General features: G+C 43.6%; 1 protein-coding gene across 1 annotated transcript in view; it reads right to left on the bottom strand.

Annotated features, from left to right (window-relative positions):
- mgat3b (beta-1,4-mannosyl-glycoprotein 4-beta-N-acetylglucosaminyltransferase b) overlaps positions 1-12,845 on the bottom strand; it is a 177,690-nt gene that overhangs the window by 3,907 nt on the left and 160,938 nt on the right. The window contains exon 3 of the mRNA XM_034187397.1: positions 10,590-11,251. Within this exon, the coding sequence (XP_034043288.1) occupies positions 10,590-11,251 (662 nt within the window). The remainder of the gene's footprint in view (positions 1-10,589; positions 11,252-12,845) is intronic.

The raw sequence follows: 12,845 nt of genomic DNA, 5'->3' as shown, positions 1-12,845 counted from the left end.
AGAAAACCAGCTTAATTTCTCAAATAGTGTCCACTCGGATATTCCTCACAGGTCCAGAAAAAATTTTGATAAAGCAACGCGCGCCGCCTCGAGCAGCGTGTGAAACAAAGGAATTCAGCCGAGAGGGCGGGACCACATCTCACTCAAGGCCTGCCCACAGGGAGATGACGTCACCGACACGCGTGAAAAAACTCACGCATGCGCACGAGGGTTCAAGCATGACTGGTGTAATCGCATGTCATTCAAATCCATATAGTTAAAAAAAAAAATAAAAGGGTCGGTTTATTATCTAAGAGACCTCGTATAAAGGTATGAATGTCACACATACCATAGCGCATCTTTTTTTTTTTTACTTCAGTGTCTGTGCACTGCTCTGAGCCTACAGCATTTGCACCCTCACACAGACACATGCATGCTCAGTAAGTTTTTTTCCGTTTCACGTTTATTCCGTTTGACAGGGTACCAGATAAACTAACCCTGCGTGTCTCCACTTCATTCCAATCATCTGTAGCTCACACTCAGTATAATTTCTTTTCTGTGTTCATGTTGACTGATCTGACAGAGTGGGGAATCCCAGCTCCCAGGGCCTATTTACATGAATTTGCATATTTAAATAGGGGCGTGGAAAGGGAGGAGATTAGTACGTTTGCGTGTGCGCTCATTTCCATGTTGATTGGGACGTACAACGTGCTTGCGTACGCACACTTTGATACATCTGGATATTTTTGTGCGTACGGCAGTTTCTGGGTTTTAGCATATGCCAAGTTTCATTAAGAAATCCACACGCCTTTGTACATGAGGCCCCTGATCAGTCATTTAACACTGCGTATCTGCCAATTTCAGGTCCTGATCCGATATTTGTAATTTGCCAGCTATTACACTTGCACAGATCTGCAAGCACACGAAAGTCAGTTAAGTGTACATGCATTACCTTGTGAAGCGCATTGGGGTGACTCATGTTGTGAGTTTTCACTATAGTGGTATATACTGCTCCTAGTGGATGGACTGTGTCTAATACCCCCGTCATACATAACCAGAATCATGCAGAATGGCGTTAGAATGACAAATCAGTGCACAACTGAAAAGTGTCGGGTTTCAGTTCCAAAACGTTCTGACATCCATCTGTGAGAGTCCACACAGTTGATCAAAATTGGTTGGCGGCCCCGAGTGTGATGCACATGTCCAAAACCCTCCGGGCACCGTAGAGATGGGAGACCTATCCGATGGCAGTCCATGTGCAGTCTGAGGACCATCTGACTGCAATTTACATATTCCGATGGCAGCAAAAAAGGATGCAAAATGATTTGAGTGCATATGAGGGAATCTCAAGATGGATCTGGCATGGCAAAACCTGCCGGTATGACCTGCACATGCTACTTATAATAATGTCCACCCACCAGAGCACAAAGGAACTGTTGAAATGTATGTGGCACGCGTCATCACTATAATCATTATGAATTATTATCATGTACAGTGAATGTGAACAACAGCTATCAAACCGAAAGCACTGTGCGCTACTGTGCGCATGCCTCTGCAAATCAGAACAGGCTGTTATATCCACTATAGACCTTACAGTAGATATTTGTCCATTCCTTCCCATGGGCAACATAAATAGTATTGTCTCCATCATATCTCTATATACCACGGGCAGCTGCGCCTCTCCGTGGTCTCATACGCAGTAATGCGCCATTGCACGCATCAGGCTTGGAGCTGAACAGATCTGACCGCTGTAATATATGATCACCTTCTAACTCTGTAGGAGATATGACATGGAACTGTTGTGCCAGGCCATGACAGTATTAATAAACATGAATCTCACCTCCAACAGAGGTCCAGGAGTGTTTCACAGTGCGGACATGGACGTGGAGCTGGGACCGCGGCCTGTGGTTAAAATCCCAGCTGTTGTGTGCTGGAATCAAGCATGCAAAAATAAATCCCATGTGATAGTCCAACCATCTCGGTGTCCAGAGATGCATTGTGTTGTTGAAGTGAGCCAAAACACAAAAAAAGAATTTCAAGCCCCCTGGAAAGGCTGCGTCTGACGCATGAGACAGCATGGTCCACTGCCAGCAGTGTCCAGCAGCTGGCAATGTTGTGCATATGCGCTCCCCATACACACACGCACAGATAGCTGCTCTTTCAGTCATTGTGAACGTGAACACACACACACACACACACACACACACACACACACACACACACACACACACACACACACACACACACACACACACACACACACACACACACACACACACACACACACACACACACACACACACACACACACACACACACAAACAAACCCAGTGATCACTTCATCAGTCCAGATCTGCTCCACGCACACATGCACATGAGGTCCGTAGAGTTGTGAAGGGGAGGATGAATGTGATTGCATGACTGAGTGACCACACCATGCCAGCTTTGACACGTTGTGAGTCCAGTCCATACATTGGTTGTACTCTAGTGTTCAGTACCATCAGAGACTGCAAAGGGAGGAACACAGTGCTGCCTCCCACCCCGGTCCCGTGTTTGCCAGCCAGACGTTTGGACATTGGCTGACTGCTGTCAGACGGAGTCTGTATCATCTACCTGTTAATTACATGCACTTTGGATGCCATCGTGCAGGTGTGGACGAGGTAATCTGGATGCATTCTGACACTGCTGACCACACCTCTTTTCCTCCTGACTGCATCTGATTATGGCAATATTTGCCGTGCTGGACTGGCTCCTGCACATTCTTGCTAGGTGTGACGGGGCTTAACTGTAATTAGGATGGGTTAAATGCACAGGAGAAATTGTTGTATGTATATATGTATAATGACAATAAAGGCTCTATTCGGCAAACTGAATTAAACTGAACACCTCAGCAATACATTAAAAATTAAAACTACCTTCAGTCCAAGTTGTTCCATCATGATTTATTATTTTTACATATTAACAAACAAACATTTTTTTAAGGCTTTCATCTCAATGAAAAACTTGTGGCTGTCTTTGGATTGCTAAAATAATAATAATACATGAATAATAATTCTAAATATATTCAAAAGTGGACCTTTGCTATGGGCCTGTATAGTGCCTGTTAGCAGAAGGAAAACAGACAAGATGATGAGAAAATCTTGTTTATTCATGTGGAAAACAAGCACTTCCTGAGGAGCCGAAAAGTATTTCACATGTGGCATCTGTCAGAACTTGACTTAGATGAAGTGAAGCAGAGAGTAAATAGGCTTTTAAAAACATGTGTGACAAAGCAATGGCTGCTACTTCCATCAGTATAGAGCAAAGCAAGATGGAAAGAACTCTTGTCTGTGTGAAACCCCTGTTGAATAAATCTGATACGATGATAAAAAACAAAAAGAGCCTCGCCAATGCATATAGAAAAAAGTAGTCATGATTCATAGTCAAATTTAAACTACAATGCCAAACTCAACAATTATCAAATTCACCTTTTTTATATGCATTAAAAACGAGGAATAAAAAGGAGCTGGGACCGTGTCTGACAAAGTGATCTCTTTCTGTGGAGAAATTCCCCGTCTGTGCAACACACAGGCTGCTAGAACAACTCGATTAACCTGTTGATATGTATAACGATGGAGACTGTTCCCTGCATGTAGCTGCATTCATGCGGCGCCACATTTTATGATTGAACGCATCACCGTCTCCCTACAAGGCTGCATGCAGAGTCAATCATGTCTCTCGTCAATCTGCTGGAAAATTATTCCTGAAGCATTTCATGTTGCTGCTGGAGGAATCTCGCTGTATTTCTTAAGCACCGCTGACGCTCCAGAAGCATGAAGACTGGATGTAAACAAAAACTAAGAAAACCGCAACTCCTCTGTGCAAGAGAAAAAAAGACACAACCGGATGCAAACTTTAGACAGACAGTCTGTAGCAAATTTCAATTTTAAACTGAGCACCATCTTTGCAGGATTGTGTTGACTTTTCTTTGTGAAAGCAAATGTGTTGAATGTATCTCGATGGGAAAGCAACATGCAGACTGTCAGTATGTCCGTCACGTTGTGGCTCCTGTGGCTGATGTAGCATCCACAGGAGACCCACCTGAACACCAGCCGGATTTTATGCTCTTTGACTCGATTACCCTCGCTACCTCCCCTGGCTGTTCTGTTTCTGTGGAACATGGTGATCCTTCTGTATTTCCATCATTTGGGTTCCCCAGCAACAGAGGTGCGGTGCCTCCAGTGTCCACCCTACTCCTGCAGATCACCCTCACTGTACCTTTTACAACTGTCCCTCTATCATTCAACATTAATTAAGTCAGACTAATGTTCTTGTCCAATCAAGAGCTAAGAAACAGCACACTTCATTAATCAGCTGTAACTGCTGCAGGTACGCTTGGAACGTGCAGGGTAGGTTGACCCATGCCCTGATTTTTTTTTGTTGTTGTTGTAGTAAGATTATTGAGGTGTGGTGCCTCTAGAGGGAGCTGCCTGGCATTAGTTTCATCTACATACACAACATTTGGTAATATTTTGAGGTTTGTAGACAACAGTTGCCTGGCAGTTTCATCTACATACACAACATTTGGTAATATTTTGAGGTTTGTAGACAAAGGTTTGTATGTATATTGCATTAGCTTATTTTGGATTTTGTGCACTGTGACAGATCTTAGGGCCCGGTCCCACTAGTGTTTAGGAAGATTTGCGTATGGATTGCACAAAAAATTGGCTCATATTCGCCAAACATCCGCAATATCCGTGAAACATGCTTGCATGAGTCGGCCGACACCCACACACGTCCGCAAAGGCACGTTTTTCCATTTCCAGGATTTTTGAGCTGCACAAAATTGTGGTTGCGGATGACATCCGCCTTACATACTCAATACATACGTAGTCAAGCTATGCGCTGTATATCCGCCGTTATCCGCAACTGACGGGGATTTGCGGCTTGGCAGCGGACTGGGACAGTGTGTAAAACGGATATATAGCGTGATTATCATGTCCACATCATGGACTAAAATAAGTTGTAGCGACTGCATACAGACTAGCCACGGATAAAGCGTTTAAATTATGTCTGCTTTGCATCTGATTTGCGGACAATCTGCGACTGCATAACAAACAGAAATCGACATACCTGCCAGTCAGTGCCAGTCCAGCTGTGGAGACATGCAGATGAAGTTATGGATCCCCAAAAGACGTAATAGCTGCTGCCGTCCAACAACATAATGTAAATCCACAGCTGCAGAGAAGTCAGCCGTGGACCTCGGTTCTCTTTCAGAACGTTTACCCCAACAAAAGGAAGAGTTGCTGTTTAGCCGCAACTCACACTGAATGCTCTCCTTTCATGCCACTCTCAAAAAAAAAAAAAAAAAAACATGGTCTCACAACCCCAAGCGTCTTCCCCCCTCCAGCTCCCCAAACTCATGAACAGTTAACCCTTGCATGACAACATGAACATCAACTCTGATCAACTTGTCCGAGTCCAGCTATTGCTCCAAAGGCTGTGATGTTGGTGTGAATAGTGATGCCGACGGCCCAAGTGCGCTTCTTTTATGACCGCAATGCAGATGCCGCGCATGCGCAAAACGTACGCGATGCATTCACAATATACCCGTAATGCTGTGTTAGATAAAATGTAATGTACAAACATATTATTATTATTTATTACATCTGCTCTTTTATATTTTCCTTTTGACTATAATTCTCTCATTACCACAACCTGAGATGAACCCTGTAAGAATAGTTGCTTAAACATTCCAAGACCGTCAAGGTTGCAGACAGAGGCTTGATCAAGGACTGCATGTCCCTGTGCCAGCAAAAACTGATTAGTGAGGAGCAGAATGTTCCACAGCCTTGAAGTGTCTTGTGTCTGTCTGCTTGCAAAGTGCATTATACGATCATGTGTATGTAAATGAATGATTCACCCTGTAACCACCCATGTTTGTCTCAACAAAAGGGTGCAAAGTTGAGGACCTCTTTGGAATAAGCTGCACAGCAGGTTCTGTTGAGCTCTTCCCCTTTGTGCAATGCCACAAAAAGAAATTTCTCTGTCTGTTTCTGTTGAGTCATTTTTTGTATGTGCAGGTAAAAAAGGGGTTAAACCTGACATGCTGCCGTGATAATCGCAATGCGTCTGATCTGTTTCCTCAATACATGCGTTATACATCCGTGATTGTTCGTCATATATTCGCTATACATTATTAATATATCCATAACTCATACTGGGACATTTGTTATTTTTGGCCAGTTTTGTTGCGGAGGACAATGAACGCCTGTAATTTGTATGCTCAAATCATGTGCAATTAATCCTCTCCCCAGTGGGACCGGGCCCTTACATGGTGATGTATGTTTTTGTTGTGGTTCATTGGATTCATGTCACATTTATGGTAAATGGACTGCATTTCTACAGCCCGTTCATGCTTTATAGTGAAGCTCAACATTCACACATCGATGTCAGTGTACTGTCATACAAGGTGCTCAACTGCACACTGGGAATTTGAACAGAGGACTGTTTGGTTATAAGCTTTAATCAGCTGACAGTCACCTCTTTGTGTGTGTGTGTGTATATATATACTCAACAAAAATATAAACGCAACACTTTTGGTTTTGCTCCCATTTTGTATGTGATGACTTCAAAGATCTAAAACTTTTTCCACATACACAATATCACCATTTCCCTCAAATATTGTTCACAAACCAGTCGAAATCTGTGATAGTGAGCACTTCTCCTTTGCTGAGATAATCCATCCCACCTCACAGGTGTGCCATATCAAGATGCTGATTAGACACCATGATTAGTGCACAGGTGTGCCTTAGACTGCCCACAATAAAAGGCCACTCTGAAAGGTGCAGTTTTGTTTTACTGGGGGGGATACCAGTCAGTATCTGGTGGGACCACCATTTGCCTCATGCAGTGCAACACATCTCCTTCGCATCATCCGTGAAGAGAACACCTCTCCAACGTGCCAAACGCCAGCGAATGTGAGCATTTGCCCACTCAAGTCGGTTACGATGACGAACTGGAGTCAGGTCGAGACCCAGATGAAGATGACGAGCATGCAGATGAGCTTCCCTGAGACGGTTTCTGACAGTTTGTGCAGAAATTCTTTGGTTATGCAAACCGATTGTTTCAGCAGCTGTGCGAGTGGCTGGTCTCAGACGATCTTGGAGGTGAACATGCTGGATGTGGAGGTCCTGGGCTGGTGTGGTTACACGTGGTCTGCGGTTGTGAGGCTGGTTGGATGTACTGCCAAATTCTCTGAAACGCCTTTAGAGACGGCTTATGGTAGAGAAATGAACATTCAATACACGAGCAACAGCTCTGGTTGACATTACTGCTGTCAGCATGCCAATTGCACGCTCCCTCAAATCTTGCGACATCTGTGGCATTGTGCTGTGTGATAAAACTGCACCTTTCAGAGTGGCCTTTTATTGTGGACAGTCTAAGGCACACCTGTGCACTAATCATGGTGTCTAATCAGCATCTTGATATGGCACACCTGTGAGGTGGGATGGATTATCTCAGCAAAGGAGAAGTGCTCACTATCACAGATTTCGACTGGTTTGTGAACAATATTTGAGGGAAATGGTGATATTGTGTATGTGGAAAAAGTTTTAGATCTTTGAGTTCATCTCATACAAAATGGGAGCAAAACCAAAAGTGTTGCGTTTATATTTTTGTTGAGTGTACATACACACACATACATACATACATAAGAACTTTGACAGCCCTCATCTCTTTATTTAAAGTGATGACTAAGTAATGCAAATTCCTTGCAGTTTTTTTTTTTTTTTATGCACTATTAATTCATGCACCATCTGTGACCCTCAAGCAACGCTGTAGTTTGAGACACCAGAAAACCATTCAGCAGAAACAAACCTTCTGGAGCAGGAATGCTTAATCAAGGCATTCTTTGATTAAGCTGAATCAGGATAATTCAGGTCTCAAACCGATTACAGAAAGTTCCGAGAGGGTGCAGGTTTTCTTTGCAACCACCCACTCCACCAGGTGATTTCACTGATTACATCTGCTCAAAGTGATGTTAATCAGTGAAACCCGAGTCACAAAATAAGAGTGTGCACTGTGTCTGCTCTTTACACAGTGCGCGTCCTGCTGTTTAACAAGCACAGAGTGGTCCCAGGCTCAGGGGCCTGATGTACAAAGGCTGCGTACACACAAAAACATGGCGTACTTCCGTCTCCATGCTAATGTTCAGATGTATCAAAAGTGAAATGACCGTGGAAATGTGCGGTGCACTACGCCAAGTTCATGGCTGGCATACGAATGTTTCTCCAGCGACTGTTCCACTGCTGACAGGTAGAGGTGATGCTGGGACACTTAATAGTGTGAAAACAAGATGTGATGAAAGTAATGTGCACATGAGAGACACACTGATGAGCAATTAACAAACCCACGTGTTTGCAGTTACATGGGTGGATATAAAAGCAGTGTATAAAATGGCACTAACATGGTTAGCAAACATTCAGGGAACAGAAGGATTTACTTGCAAATGATGATAATTGGCTCCTAGGCCAATTCCGATTACCAAGGCCAATGTTACTCGAGTTCAGCGCAGAACTGCGGCCATCCCAGAGTGCAATACAGCGAGGAACCAAGGGGTGTCTGTGCCCACACAGGTGCTGACCATGCTGGGCTTCCTGGCAATAGGGGCATTCCAACTGGAGCTGGTTGATCGGTCAGGAGTGTGCCAGTCAACCTTGCGCCCAGCCATGCCAGGTGTATGAAATGCAAATCATCAGAATGTCATCCAGGTACATCACATTACCACATGAAAGTGTAATTTGCAGCGAGAGCCAATTTCCCTAATGTAATCGGAGATACTGCCTGCACACATATTGCTTTAAAGGCGCCATCACATAATGAATTTGTTTTTGTTAATAGGAAACGTCATTCCATCAATGTTTAAAAGAGTTGGGAACAGGCTGGAGGCCGACACGGTGCGCGATGGGTGGCTGCTTGATGAGGAATTAACTGATGTGTGTAATTGTTCAAAATGAAAACCAGCATGGGCACATTTGGGCATGTGCACATTCAAATATGTTTATTTATTTATTTTCTTTTGTGTTTTGCTGGTGAAACGAGAGCTGCAGAATGAACCCCAACATCAACCAAGAAAGGCGGCAGCATGAACTCCATTCCCGCACTCGGACAGCAGTGGAGGGGGCAATCTGGACATGGCCAGTTGTCAGCAGCTGGTGTGGAGACGCTGGGGCCAGTGGAGCCAACGAACTTCACAGCTATGTGTATTGTGAGCAACCTGTTGTATGACCAGTATAATGACAACATTTAGAAGTTCGGCATGGGATGATGTGTGGCACTTTCATGGGCTTCCACCACTACAATTATGGTACTGTCAACATGACAACCAAACCATTTAAATAAATTTGCATATTCAGATGGAGGGATGGACAAGGAGGAGTTTGGTACTTCTGCATGTGCGCTCAATTCCACATGGATTGGGATATACAAATGGAACATGCTTGGATCCATGCGTACACACACTTTGATACATCTGAATATTTCTGTGCATATGACAGTTTCTGGTTTTAGCATGTTTCAGTAGGAAATCTACACAAGTCTTTGTATGTGAGGCCCCAGAGCTGCAAAGAAAAGTTTAAAAACATGCATCATTTCAAATACACACCAAGTCCATTACTAGTGATATCATCTTCGTCCTGGCCAATCATGTAAAAATTTCAACAAAAAATAAATACGTTTTTCCTTGCCACTGTATGACTCCTGTTTACACAGATACTGCAGAAACAGAGAGGTGTCGAACCCTCTTGAAAGGTCCAATTCGGACAGCGTTTTAAAGACTATTTTTAGATACAGTACTTATACTGAGAATAATAAACAGTAGTAATGAGAATGAATATATATTTAACAACAAAAATGGTCACTATTACTCTGAGCATCCTAGTTTTACTACAAGTATTCTGCATTAAGTGGTGTTGACGATTTAAAAAAAAAAAAAATCAGTTTACTTAATTTTTGAGGAAAAAGATTACAAACACAAGCAGCTTGATTTAAGATAAAAGGTGTAATTAATGTGATGAAGCAAGTTAACTGTACAGTCATGCAATTATCGTGACTATTAATTTTAATGGATTGACATATCAGTGACATCAGCCGATGAATTTGTGTCGATGTGCATCGGGAACTGTCGTGAAGTCCACATACATTGCTTGATACAGGTAGAACTTCACAGGTTCTGGCGATATGTACAGACTGAAACTGATTATGGTATAGCAGCACCATTCAAGGCCACCGCTGCCCACTGTGTAATGTACAGCTGCATGAGGAAGGGCACTGGCATGAAACATTCCAAATAAACATGCATATCCATACTGGATCTGCTGTGGGGACCCTGAGTGAGAAAGGGAGAAGCTGACAGAATTTACTTTACCCTTTAATGCCTTCATATTTTTCAATAGAATGTAGTCAATATCAAGCCAATCTGCTGTTCTAAATGGTTGAGCTGAACATTAGAGACTCTTGGAGCCACAACCATTGGATAAATTAGCTGTATATCCTCTGACCGTTGCAGCACAACCGTTCTGACCACATCTCTCATTTCTACAAAGAACCCAACCCAGAAACCGCAGTCTCACCTTAGAGGTCGTTTGTCTCCATAGGCAGTAAAGTTGGATTCACAAATGAGGAACAGATCGACGGCCTGGGCCAGCTCATGAAAGCGTGCGTGCAGCAGGTCAAACTCGTGGTTAATGTTGATGGCATTGATTACTCTCCGTGGGGTCTCTCTGGGTGTCAGTCGCTCTTTGGTGGGCAGATTGGAGTGGTACACCATGGTGGGTACCCCACAGTAAGGCCCATGCCATCCTGGCCGGCACACACACTTGACCAACCGTTTCCCGGCACCCCTGGTTCTTGGTTTGGCTTTTGGAGGGATGGCGGAAGAGGACTGCTGCTGAACTTCCAGAGGTTTCCGGCGGCCAGCAGCCCCAACCCAAGCACCTTCCCCACCTCCATTGGCCAGAGAACCCCCTGTTTTCCCAGAGTACTCCTTTGGGCTTGCCATCTCAGTCCCCTCCCTGAAACAGAGGGCTCCAGCTTTGGTTCGGATGAAATATGGTGTTTTATCATCCTGAAGCTGGTGAGTACGCGTATGGAGGTCTCCTATGGATTCTAAGGGGTCCGGCAAAGTCTTCCTGAGGGAAACCCCAGTGTGCCGTTTCTCGGCTGCTGGCAGGTCTGGCCCACCAGGTTGAGGTTGGCGAACGACTTTACCATTCATCAAATCTTCAGATTGCTCCTAAAAGGAACACAGTAAAGAAAGGATAAAGGATTATAATATATGTTGCGTGGTACAACTTTGTCTCAATCATACAGGTGTGCTGAAACTCCTCTTTGGGATGGCGGTGCCAATTCACCACAAGCCCATCTATGAGGGGATGTATAATTTGACCCAAAACTGTTGCAAAAGAATCTTTATGCAGTCAATGCATGTTGCCCCCCAAGAACAGACAAATGGCGTTGATATCAAATTCAGTAAATGTGTAATTCAGTTCAATATTTCATTATGTGCGTATGCATACAAATGTTGATTCATTTGAAAATCTTTCCAATTAAGTAGGAGAATTCCCAGTCAGTAGACATGATGTATTTGTTTCACACATGGGTAAAGAAATTACAATGAGAGCAAAAAATTTTTAACGGTAAACTAAAGTATGGCCAGATTATGAAGATGATGTAATTCTGTTTCCGTAGGATTGTCCTCATACACGGTTTTGGCAATCTGTGTTAACCAAACATGATTTTCACTCACGCGTGGCAAAAGAAACAAAAAATACAGTATCTTGTCATTCCATTTTTAAATTACAACTGAAATGTTTCACAAATGTTGAAACAGTGTGGACAGACGTCTCTTCCAGAGCATCCAGAAAGTATTCACAACGCTTCACTTTTTCCAAATTTTATGTTACAGCCTTATTCCAAAATGGATTACATTTCTTTTTTCCTCAATTCTACACAAAATATTCCATAATGACTATGGAAAAAAAGGTTTGAAATTTTTGCAAATTTATTAAAAATAAGTATTCACAGCCTTTGCCATGAAGCTCAAAATTGAGCTCAGGTGCATCCTGTTTCCACTGTTCATCCTTGAGATGTTTCTACAGCTTAATTGGAGTCCACCTGGGGTAAATTCAGTTGACTGGACATGATCTGGAAAGACACACACCTGTCTACATATAAGGTCCCACAGTTGACTGTGCATGTCAGAGCACAAACCAAGCATGAAGTCAAAGGAATTGTGTGTAGACCTCTGAGACAGGATTGTCTGGAGGCACAAATCTGGGGGAAGGGTACAGAAACATCTCTGCTGCTTTGAAGGTCCCAATGAGCACAGTGGGCTTCATCATCTGTAAATGGAAGAAGGTCAGTTACACCAGGGCTATTCCTAGAGCTGGCCCTCCGTCTAAACTGAGCGATCAGGGGAGAAGGGCCTTAGTCAGGGAGGTGACCAAGAACCAGATGGTTACTGTGTCAGAGCTCCATCATTTCTCTGCGGAGAGAGGACAACCATCTCTGCATCAATCCACCAATCAGGCCTGTATGGTAGAGTGACCAGACAGAAGCCACTCCTTTGTAAAAGGCACAAGGCTATGCATGCTTTTATCAGCTCCCGGATTGACTATTGCGATGCACTCTATGTTGGTATCACTCTAGGCTCCCTAAACTGACTCCAACTGGTCCAGAATGCTGCTGCTCACCTGTTGACCAACACCAGGAAGCACAGCCACATCACTCCTGTACTTTACTCCCTGCACTGGCTTCCAGTCCATTTTAGAGTTGATTTTAAACTGTTAATGTTTGTTTTTAAAGCTGTAAATGGCATTGCACCTTCT

The sequence above is a fragment of the Thalassophryne amazonica genome, chromosome 15 (genome assembly GCF_902500255.1).
Source record: "Thalassophryne amazonica chromosome 15, fThaAma1.1, whole genome shotgun sequence".
In the NCBI taxonomy this organism is placed as follows: domain Eukaryota; kingdom Metazoa; phylum Chordata; class Actinopteri; order Batrachoidiformes; family Batrachoididae; genus Thalassophryne; species Thalassophryne amazonica.
The sequence above is the reverse complement of the archived record's forward strand: the minus strand, read 5'-3'. Positions and strand labels throughout refer to the sequence as shown.